Source organism: Telmatherina bonti, assembly GCF_933228915.1.
Source record: "Telmatherina bonti genome assembly, chromosome: 23".
Classification (NCBI taxonomy): Eukaryota; Metazoa; Chordata; class Actinopteri; order Atheriniformes; family Telmatherinidae; genus Telmatherina; species Telmatherina bonti.
In genome coordinates, this window is record NC_136632.1 from 785,090 (window position 1) to 796,434 (window position 11,345).

The window sequence follows — 11,345 nt, forward strand, 5'->3', positions numbered from 1 at the left end:
CTTGGTCCCACCATGGTCCTACAATGCTCCCACCATAGTCCCACCATGGTCCCATCATGGTCCCACCATAGTCTCACCATGGTCCCACCATAGTCTCACCATGGTCCCATCATGGTCCCACCATAGTCTCACCATGGTCCCATCATGGTCCCACCATGGTTCCACCATACTCCCACCATGGTCCCATCTTGGTCCCATATTGGTCCCACACTGTAAACATTTGATAACAAATGTTTATTTATGTTTTTACACAACTTGCTAAATATAATAAAATATAGAAACTATTTTATGATAGTCTCAATGCAGTTTTATGCTAAATAGATGTAGTCAAGCTACAGCAACTTTCTCTATGATAAGACAGTAACTTGCCCAACCATTAGTGACCATAGTATTTGATATGAATTTATCCCACTCCTGCCCTCTTATCGCATGCAGGTGAAGTGACACAGGTGTTATTTTTCGTAGAGCAGTGTTGCACACTCTACACACACAATAGAGATCCATGTAATTACAGATTTAAGTTGCCTAATTAGCAAAACTCAAACAATGTTGCACAACAGGAAAAGTTACATTCATGCTCTCATGTCCTTTTTGTTTTTTCTGTTGTTTTGTTGTTTATGTACTGGCAGCTCACAGGTGCTTTTATTTTGTGATTTTGTCATTTTATGTTGAAGGTCATTACTGGTCTGTTCTCCTCCTGACACCTTCCTCCTGGTGCCCACTTAAAATGGCAAAGATATGATATATGTTCTTCTACACTGTAAGAGAACGGAGAAAAGGCATCCTCTGTTGTATTATCATGTCAGAAGACGCGGAGAGTGCTGCAAACGCAACAGGAAATGCAAAAGGCATTATAATCTTAGTTTGATTAATTGATTCCTAATCACTCCTCTAGGCTGCACTAGCACAAAACATACCATTGCTGTGGGCGACCCACCTGCCTGCATTGCGCCTGTGGTGTCCCTTATCCAGGAGTCTGAAAAGGTTCAGATTAATCTGTGGCTGCAGGTTTCTGTTTCCTTATACCTGGCTCTTTTTGCGTAATTACCTATAAAACTTAAGAGAAGCGAACTCTTGACTTAAGGACCTGTTTTTTGTCAAGTGCGTTTAAATCAAGGTTGTCAGAGCTGATCATCGTTTCTCGGTTGTTTTCACTGCGACCAGAAGGTGGCGGTGGCGCGCCGGATGCCTTGGTCAGGAGCTGCTGAACATCCGGGGGAAGCGAAGAGGAGCTCAGTGCTGCGCAGAGGAGGCAGCTGGATGTGAAGGTTAATGTCAGCTGAAGTCCTGAACTCATCGCATCATTCACCTGGAGACTCATCGGTTCAACCGGCAGGAAGAGAGCTCCGCTACCCGGCCGGTCGCCGCCATCGCCGGCCACAGGCCCAGGTGAGGCCCGCCGTGTGACAGCGGGAAGCGGCGCAGGGAGCGCGGCGGGGACATGCGGGGTGATCCACGTTTAGGAGCATTCAGGATGTGCAGCCACATGTTTATATTAATATTTTACATGAGTGAATCCCAGTGCTGCTCTGTGGGACTCACCTGGTTCTGCTCGAGCTGTCTGGTCTTTGCAGGAGAAATGACAACAAATGATGTTTCTCTGTTCCTGCCAGGCTACTGGTGTAAAAATCCGCTTTAAACCGGTTTAAATCTGCTGTTGTGTCTCCATACAACTTGAGTCTGTTCAGTTCCTCTGGAAGTTGCCAGGACCAGACTCCGGATCCGGTGCAACCCCGAAGAACCGCTGGGCTTCAAGTGCTTCCCTGCTGCAACACACCTGACTCAGTTAGATATGAAGCTCTGAAGCTTGTTCCATCCTAGGGTCGCTGCAGGGGGGCATGTCTGCAGGGGGAGGGGTCGCTGCAGGGGGAGGGGTCACTGCAGGGGGGCATGTCTGCAGGGGGAGGGGTCACTGCAGGGGGGCATGTCTGCAGGGGGAGGGGTCACTGCAGGGGGAGGGTCACTGCAGGGGGAGGGTCACTGCAGGGGGAGGGTCACTGCAGGGGGCATGTCTGCAGGGGGAGGGTCGCTGCAGGGGGGCATGTCTGCAGGGGGAGGGGTCACTGCAGGGGGAGGGTCGCTGCAGGGGGAGGGGTCACTGCAGGGGGGCATGTCTGCAGGGGGAGGGGTCACTGCAGGGGGCATGTCTGCAGGGGGAGGGGTCGCTGCAGGGGGAGGGGTCACTGTCCCGAATCATAAAGCAGCGCGTCCCACGTCTGTTCCGCTTTATAAATCAGGATCACGTGAGGGAACATCTGGCCAACGCCAAGTGAACGCCAGGATACTTATCACCGATCTCACTTCCATGACGGCTCGGCAGAAAAAAACAAAAATAAAGAATTTTCTGGAAAAGGAAATTCTTCTAGACAATGTTGTAAAACTGATCAGGTGGAGGCAGGATGGACATCAGCACCGCCAGCAGGCGTCTCCTCAGACCACCGGACACTTCCAGAAAAGAAAAACAAGTGGTCCGACATTAAAATGGAGGGAAAAGCACATGGCCGTCCACAGGAGGAGGAGGGGGGGGGCCGCTGCCCACTCCCACAGATTAGAAGCTGCTGGGAAAACTGGCCAGTCCACAGAGAACCTTGATAATGCTGCAGCTGCTTCATTCCTTTGTTTCACTTTGTAAAATGAATGTCCACACACACACACACACACACACACACACACACACACACACACACACACACACACACACACACACGGGGTGTCTCTGACTCCAGTTTATTTACTGGGAACATACTGGAGTTGTCCCTGCTGGGTTTACAGCTGTGGATGGAGAGGGGGGACAGTGAGACCATCTTGTGTTTCACCTTGTGAAATATAGTTAGACCCCTCAGTTTACTGTAAATCTGTAAAAACTCTGACCAATCCAAACGTTCCCACCCAGATGGAGTCGTTTATTTCTTATATTTCGTAGCTTCTTCTCCCGGCTCCCCTCCTCCCCCTCCAGCAGCGCATACCTGATAGCCACACCCTGCATATAAACAGCGTGTTAGGATGAAAATACAAAGTAGTGAAGAAGAAACTCAGAAGGCAAACATGGCTGAGAAAATGCAGGAAGGATTTCCCGACCCGGCTCGGTTTATTTGCCTCCTCCTGCTAAACAGCCGAGAAAGAGAAAATAGTTGGTGGAAAAAGCTGCGAATAAAAAATCCTCGGATCACTCAAGGAGCAGAACCAGAGGGGGAGGAGCCAGGGTAGGGGGCGGGCCCAGGAGAGGGTCCCACTAGCTCCCCAACATTACCTAGCCTAGCTTTAACACTGGTGATGTGACACTGATCTGATGATATAATGACAAGAAAGGTTAAGTCTGAAAACACTCACGTCCCTGACCTGATATTCTACCTGATAAGGATTGGTCACGTGACCTCACCATCCAGTGGTAAATCAGCTGTTTCCGTGTCTCCTCTGCTCTGCAGTCATGGCTGGTTTTTCCAACTACGCCCTTCGGATGGCCAGACTGAGCTCACGAATCTTTGGAGATGTGGTGCGACCAACAGATCCCAGATCGATGAAGGTGGTCCAGCTGTTCAAGGAGCCTCCAATGGCCAAGAAGAAGGAGGTGTATGACTGGTACCCACAGCACAAGATTTACTATGCCATGACTCAGAAGCTGCGGTTCATGGGTCTGTTCAGGTACCTGTCATTCACCTGGGATTAAATTCTTCCCAAACTTTTTCTGCTCATATCAGCAGTCAGATGGACATAGTTGGACCAGTGTAGAACCTGGTGTTGGGCTTTCTGGAGTCTAGAGGAGGACAGTTATACATGTGCATGTTGTTCCTTTCCAGAGACGAGCATGAAGACTTCAAGGAAGAAATGCGACGCCTGCGGAAGCTGAGAGGAAAAGGGACACCAAAGAAAGGAGAGGGAAAGAGGGCAGGCAAAAAGAAATGAAGTCCTCCTTCAGCGTTGGAGCCCTGCTGGTCGATGGACCCTTCCACTACTTAAATCAGTTTGAGCTGGATTTTCCTGAAGTCCACCCTCATTCAGCCCTGTACATACTGTAAATGTCGTCATGCAGGCCAGCTCTACACCCTCTGGTCTGTGTTTTCTGAGGAAATGCTGGTCTTTGGCATCTCTCCGGTGTCTCCTGACCAGAAGAAGTTGCTGTTCTCTGATGTTGGCCTCAGTGTGGATGGACCAGCTAAAACCGCATTGATGTTCTCACCGCTTGTGCTGAATAAAACCCGTGTGATGAATGTTGTTCTGCAGAGCTGTTCTTTGGTACGAAAAGTAAAAACGTTGCATGTTGACATCCTCTGACATGGTTACGTGTACATCCATAAATAGTCCCTACAGTAGGATGCTTGTTGATTTCCTCTGATGAATTCCTGTCTCTTTGTGGACCCCTCGGCCTGTTGGCCCCCCCTCGGCCTGTTGGCCCCCCCTCGGCCTGTTGTCCCCCCCCTCGGCCTGTTGTCCCCCCCTCGGCCTGTTGTCCCCCCCTCGGCCTGTTGTCCCCCCCTCGGCCTGTTGGCCCCCCCTCGGCCTGTTGGCCCCCCCTCGGCCTGTTGTCCCCCCCTAGGCCTGTTGGCCCCCCCTCGGCCTGTTGTCCCCCCCTAGGCCTGTTGGCCCCCCCTCGGCCTGTTGGCCCCCCCTCGGCCTGTTGTCCCCCCCTCGGCCTGTTGGCCCCCCCTCGGCCTGTTGTCCCCCCCTAGGCCTGTTGGCCCCCCCTCGGCCTGTTGGCCCCCCCTCGGCCTGTTGTCCCCCCCTAGGCCTGTTGTCCCCCCCTCGGCCTGTTGTCCCCCCCTCGGCCTGTTGGCCCCCCCTCGGCCTGTTGTCCCCCCCTCGGCCTGTTGGCCCCCCCTCGGCCTGTTGTCCCCCCCTAGGCCTGTTGGCCCCCCCTCGGCCTGTTGTCCCCCCCTAGGCCTGTTGTCCCCCCCTAGGCCTGTTGGCCCCCCCTCGGCCTGTTGTCCCCCCCTAGGCCTGTTGTCCCCCCCTCGGCCTGTTGGCCCCCCCTCGGCCTGTTGGCCCCCCCTCGGCCTGTTGTCCCCCCCTCGGCCTGTTGTCCCCCCCTAGGCCTGTAGTCTCCTGTTATACTATGGGATACAATAAAAGTAGTATGAAGGGGGGAGATTATGTCAGTTACTAAATGTATGATAAAACAATGTGGGTTAAGATTAGCAGACCCCCCAGGAAAAGCTGAAACAGTTTCTAGTTGCTGATAGTGAAACTAGTTCAGCCTTGAAAGCGAGTGCAAAGTGAAACTGATGATTTAAACGCAGAAAAAAGACTTTTCTTGAAACCAACAAATGACGAAGCTGGTGGCAAATCTGCAAAATGTTTAGCATGTAAATTATGTAAACAGCATGTAAATAACACAATTTAGAATAATCAGCCCAAAAACCCAAAAGTATTGCAAACAAACTAAGTAAAAGCCGATAGATTTGAGTCATTCGACAAAGCAAACCGAAGCTCCTGATATAACTGAACTGTAACTTACCGGTATACTCACATCCTTACAAAATGAAAATTTAATACAACCTTTATCAATGAAGGAATTAAATCTGGCCTTTTCATAATTAAAGATCATGAATGCTCCAGGTACAGAGTGGTATAACTGCTACAAATCAGAATTATCTCTGGTACTACTTACAGTAGTACAGTCCTGGAGAGTCCTGGAAATATTTCATCATGCAGATCTATAACGTGTTTCTTTAGTGTTCCCTTTACTTTTTTGAGCAGCGTATAAAGAAAACACTCCATACACTAGACTGGGCTAAAAAGTGTTGGATTAGAAGTAAAGAAAGCCTTTGACACAGTTAGATGGGATTTTTTATATACAGTATGGTGAAATTTGATTTTCAAGATTTATTACAATAAAACAATCCCTATATAATAATCCATAGCATGAATGAAAATGAATATTGGCCTCTTCTTAAACCCTTATCCCTGAGGAGAGGAACGAGACAGGGTTGTCCATTTCCCTTCTTCTCTTTGTTCTCACTATTCAACCGCTTTGGTTAATTAATTGTTCAAGGTATTGATATGGAAAGTCAAGAACACAAGGTTCCAATGTTTGCAAATGACATATTAGTTGTACTAGAGGAACCAGGTAACTCATTTATAGGATTAATGACATTATGAGAAGATTATGGGAAACTGTCAGGTTATAAACTCAACATTTCAAAAATTTAATTTATGACTTTAAATGGCAGCATTTAACAACACTTAAAGGATAAATACAAAATTAATTAATCCATTCTCTTAACCACTTAGTCCAATCCAGGGTCACTGGAAACTGCAGTCTATTCCAGCAATCAGTGGGTGAGAGACAGCTACAACCTGTCACGCAACCTGGACAGTCCATCACATGCAAACAACCTTTCACACTCACTCCGAGGGACAACTTAGAATAACCGCTTAACCTAACATACATGCAGTGGCGGCTGGCCAAGGGCGCCAACCTCCCCAGAAATATATCTCAAAATGATCATTTTTATCATATAATTATTTATTACACATATTCAAACAAAATGCATTTTGTACTACCTCATAAAAGCCTTTTAGAAACGTACACTATTAATTTTGAAGAGGATTTTCTTTCAAATACGTCCTTTCAAATGAAGGGGCGCAGGTCTAATATAGATAAATAGATGTCCTTCAGCTTTTGCCCAGCATGTGACTGCAGGTCTCTCTCTCATTGGCCACCTCAGGGAGTTGCGCCCTAGAGACACCCACTTTCATTAGTAGCCAATAAAGATTCGTAACTGTATTTTTTCGTCACGTGTAATTGGACAATGGACGTTGTCAATCATGTAAACACATCAGTAGATTTACACATGCGCACTTGGCCTTACACTGTGAATGACAGACAACTACGGAATGGCGTCTTCTAGTGAAACTACGGCGGACAACACGGTTGTTTCTTTACAGAGATACCCTTTTGCGAGGCGCAGCCTTGAAGAAAAGAAAAGAGTAAAGGAGCTTGGGCCGGACCAGCCCGATTTACAGATTCAGCAGCAGACAAGTGATAGAGGACGAGCTTACACTCGCGGTTTCTCGCGGGGTAGCTATGAGAAACGTAGCTGGCTAAGTGGATGCTCCGTGAATAACTCGTTCTACTGCTTCCCCTCTTTACTGTTGTAAACGACCGGCACGGATAAATTGTGGACAACAACGGGCGTGCGTGATCTGAAACATTTATCAGAAAAATGCAAGAGGCACGAGAGCAGCCGTATCCATCTTGACAACAGCTTGAAGCTACATTTTTTTGGAGGCCTTAGCATCGCTGAGCAGCTAGATGAAGGCTACCGGATTGGCATTAGAAGGCACAATGAAGAGGTGAGGAAGAATCGACACATTCTGTCACGAATAATAGACTGTAAAATTTTGCGGAGCTTTCGAATTAGCTTTGAGAGGCCATGATGAGAGTGAGAGCTCTGAAAATCCCGGAATTTTTCGTGGATTAGTAGATTTCGTTGCCTCTCTTGATGGGGTGTTGAAAGAACATCTCGATAGCGCAAAAATGAACTTCTGGACTGTATGTTGACTACTATCAGGGAACATATTATTCAAGAAGCTCAGAGCAGCGACTTTATATCCATCCAGGCAGATGAAACTATGGACATTGCCACACATGCCCAACTTGTGCTTGTTAAGCGCTATATTGATGGCAAAAACAAGCTGCAGGAAAGATATTTGAGTTTATCCCTCTGCAGTCAGCTACAGCTGAGTCTATTTCTTCTGGACTCAAAGAGCGTCTTGCTGCCATTCTTCCAGAAGACCAGAAAGGCAAGCTCATCTGTCAGGCGTGTGATGGAGCCAGTGTGATGAGGGGTGAAACCTCAGGTGTTCAGAGAAAGATACAAGATATCTACCCAAATGCCCACTACATCCACTGCTATGCACATCAGCTCAACCTGATAATGAAACAGGCCACAACTCACATTTCCAAAATAAGGATTTTTTTTTCTGACCTTTCTGGGTTTGCCAGCTTCTTTTCAAAATCACCAAAGCGCACAGGTGTTCTTGATAAAATTGTGGCCCATAGACTGCCCACATCCAGCTCTGTTAGGTGGAACTTTCACAGTCGTGCCATCAATACTGTGTTTGAGCACAGATAAGATCTCATTCACTGTTTTGAGAGTATAAGAGACTCCAATGACTTTGACCCCAACACTGTTCGAGAGGCAGGAGCCTATGGGATGCTGCTGGAGAATCAAGATTTTAAGTTTTTTCTTTTGCTTTTTCATAACATCATGCCTCATGTGGATCTCCTGTATGCCAAGCTTCAGAAAAGAACTAGACTCTGTCCATATTAACGGGTTCCAGCAGGACATTAAAAAGATCAGGTAATGGCTACATGTATCCACTTCACAAATATTGTTAGCAATCACTGATTGTTACTTCCTAACTATCTGTTATTATAATTTCTTGTCATGTGCAGAGACTCTGTCCGTATGATGGTTGAGCAAAGCCATGGTGAAAGCAGCAGCTCCCAGGCCGCAAAGAGACGACGAACAACCAGTCCACAGGAACGTCAACGGATTGCTTACGAGGTTAGATAAAGTGTTTTAAGCACAGATTCACTGTAAAGTGAAAGAGGATGATTTAGTTTATCTGTGTTTATGGAAGTGTATGAAAAAATTCACGTATCATAAAGAAAATGGACTGATGCATTAATTCTGCACCACATGGTGAATTAAAAGCTCTTTGTATGTGTTCATGTTAGGCTGACCACATTATTTAAGCAACATTAATTAATTATTAAATAAGCAACATAAAAAAACATGGCAATTAACTAATACTATATTACAATAAATGCACCAATGGAAAAAATACTTTGGCAGTCAAGGATATGTCAAAATGAGATTTTTGCTTGTTGTGCATGTCCAACGTCCATACACCAGTTTTTTGTGCTGAAAGACCCAGCTCATATCACACACCTGGATTCACAAGAGTCATCAGACACCCTAACCACAACTTTCCCATCTACACCAGTAAATGTGTAATATGGTATCTCAGCACAAAAATATAGCTGCAAATGAGATCTAAACTGTTCTAAAACTGTTTAATTTTTTTGATAATCACTAGAAAACTATACTACTGCCATGTTTTTTCTTTGGTTCTTCAACCCCCACCATAATAGGTTGTATTTTTGTTAAAAAGTTTATCTAAAGAATAACTAATACAATATAAAAGGATTTTGAAAATGACATCTTTTTTCTTTTAAATTTGGAATTCATATTTTTCAATGCTTTTCTCTTTTTGTAGGTCTGTGATACAATATTGGGACACACAAGGGAAAGGTTCTCCTTCACAAACCACCTTGTCAGTGCCACCCTACTGCAAAGTGACCAGTTTGCACATTACAACAAGACCTTTCCTGAAGATGCACTGACCAGCACTGTGAACGCCTACCCAATGCTCAATGGAAACAAGCTTAAGACAGAGCTTAGTCTTATTTACAGCAAGGATGAGTTCAAAGCCTGTCGTGGTGCTGTGGACCTCTTTCAGCTCTTTATGGAAAATAACCTTGGGGAGGTATTCTCAGAAACAGTTACTCTCTTAAGGATCATCATCACCACACCGACGACCTCTGCTGAGGCTGAGAGATGCTTTTCAACTTTAAAACGAATAAAGACTTTTCTCCGAAACACTATGACCCAAGAGAGACTGAATGCTCTAGCAGTGCTGTCAATGGAAAAGGGGCTAGTAACTGAAATGACTGACTTTAACCAAAAGGTTATTGACAAATTTGCTGGACTGAAAGAAAGGAGGGCCAAATTTATGTTCAAGTAGTACTGAAAGGAAAACATTTTTTTTTATTTTTTTTTTTTGAAGCACTATTTTAAATAAAAGTCCAATGTAAATATAGTTTGAGTGGTTGATTGTGTTTGTGTTTTTTTATTTAGATTGTTTATATTATTTACTGTACTGTTTTTTTCACCACTTTTTGTTTAAACCTTTACATAACTGCGCCCCCCCCTAATTTTTTTACCACCAGCCGCCACTGCATACATGTCTTTGGACAGTGGGAGGAAGTCAGAGGACCCACGCACACACAGGGAGATGTTGTACGAGAAGCTGAGAGGACCCAAAAGCAGACGTGATGCATTGAAAACACGAAAAGGTTTATTAACAAATGGTAATGTGCGGGCGTCAGGACGAGCAGGCAGGTCTTCTCTTTCTTTTTTTATAACCTGTCCTGTCCAGCAGACAGATTTGCTCTGTCAAGGGAGACATCTCACGTATATAGCTGCCCTTGATCATCTGAATATTTTCATCATTATTATAATTTTTTATTTTTTTATTTTGCAATCATCGTCAGTCTTGATCTGGCCGAGCTGGACCTGGCAGGGAAAGAGGAAAAAAGAGAAGATGAAGGGAGAAAAAGAGAGAGAGAAAACAAAGGTGTGTCTAAGCTGCTAAAGTTACAGTATTTGCAAAACAATATAAATTACTACAGAAATACAACAAGACATAAATAGGATAGTGACAACATGCAAAGCAATAAAATAAAAAAAAATGAATGAATAAAATAACAATTCCAATACCAACCGTTATTAAACATACCTACAGAGAGTCATCAGCAACATTTAGTAGGAAGCAGATGGGAAGATGAGCGCATGTGGGCGTGCACGTGTGAGTGTTCAACCTGTGATCATGCAATCAAAGATCAGCTGAGTGCTTGTAGGGGAGCACGACCACGACCCGAGGTGTAGGGGAGGAAGCCAAGGCCCCCAGGGCCCGGCAAGCCCACCGCGCACAGAGCCCGGGCAGGCAAAGCAGAGAGAGCCTCCGTCCCCCGAGCCCAGAGCAGTGGAAGCCTCCAGGCAGGCGCCACCCGGCGCCACGAGGCAGGGGCACCGGGTAGCACAGGGCGACGGCACGCCGGCCCGGCGGGCGCTGAAGCGCGGGCCGCACAGAGAGCCGGCAGCCCACAGGCCCCAGGACCACCCGTTCCCCCCGGCAAAGCCCCGGCCAAGACCCAGCGGGCCCCACCCACCCAGAGCAAAACCATCGTTGGCCGGCGCCACCACGATACCAGGGGCGGGATCCCCAAGGACAAGGACACGTCCGTAGACCATCCCCCCCCCCACCAACCCCTCCCCACAATCCTTCCTCTGCTTCCCATCCCCCCTCTCCCTACCTCTCCCTCCCAAGCCCCCCCGTCATGTGAAAACTCCTGTAGTACATAATATGGTCTAAGTCCAACTGTCAGCAGTTCAATATCATGACAGCAGATCCTGTTGTTGATGAACAGAATCAGCCCTCTTCCTCTGGTTTTTCCTTCTGCTTCTGCTGATCTGAATGATCTGCCCTCACCATCACCGCACATGAAGCTACACTCCCAGCATCATCGTCCACTCTTAACTAATGCCTGCAGCTTA

The 11,345-nt window shown here is 46.7% G+C and overlaps 1 protein-coding gene and 1 long non-coding RNA gene across 2 annotated transcripts; both read left to right on the forward strand.

Moving 5' to 3' along the window:
* The first annotated feature begins 1,208 nt into the window (after positions 1-1,208).
* Positions 1,209-4,202, forward strand: mrps33 (mitochondrial ribosomal protein S33). The gene is made up of 3 exons (XM_079263493.1): positions 1,209-1,389; positions 3,426-3,642; positions 3,798-4,202. Exons 2-3 carry the CDS (start codon positions 3,428-3,430, stop codon positions 3,901-3,903), a joined length of 321 nt encoding a protein of 106 aa, XP_079119619.1. The 5' UTR covers positions 1,209-1,389; positions 3,426-3,427; the 3' UTR covers positions 3,904-4,202.
* Positions 4,203-6,826: 2,624 nt separating this feature from the next.
* On the forward strand, positions 6,827-9,728 carry LOC306773465. The gene is made up of 3 exons (XR_013771801.1): positions 6,827-8,303; positions 8,399-8,510; positions 9,226-9,728. It is a non-coding gene; the product is annotated as an uncharacterized lncRNA (long non-coding RNA).
* Positions 9,729-11,345: the final 1,617 nt, after the last annotated feature.

What these genes read in the sequence shown, in the direction of transcription:
- mrps33 (XM_079263493.1), top strand. Translation starts at nt 3,428, where the DNA reads ATGGCTGGTTTTTCCAACTACGCCCTTCGGATGGCCAGACTGAGCTCA. An exon ending in CGGTTCATGGGTCTGTTCAG is followed by an intron (nt 3,643 to 3,797) that starts GTACCTGTCATT and finishes GTTCCTTTCCAG; the next exon opens with AGACGAGCATGAAGACTTCA.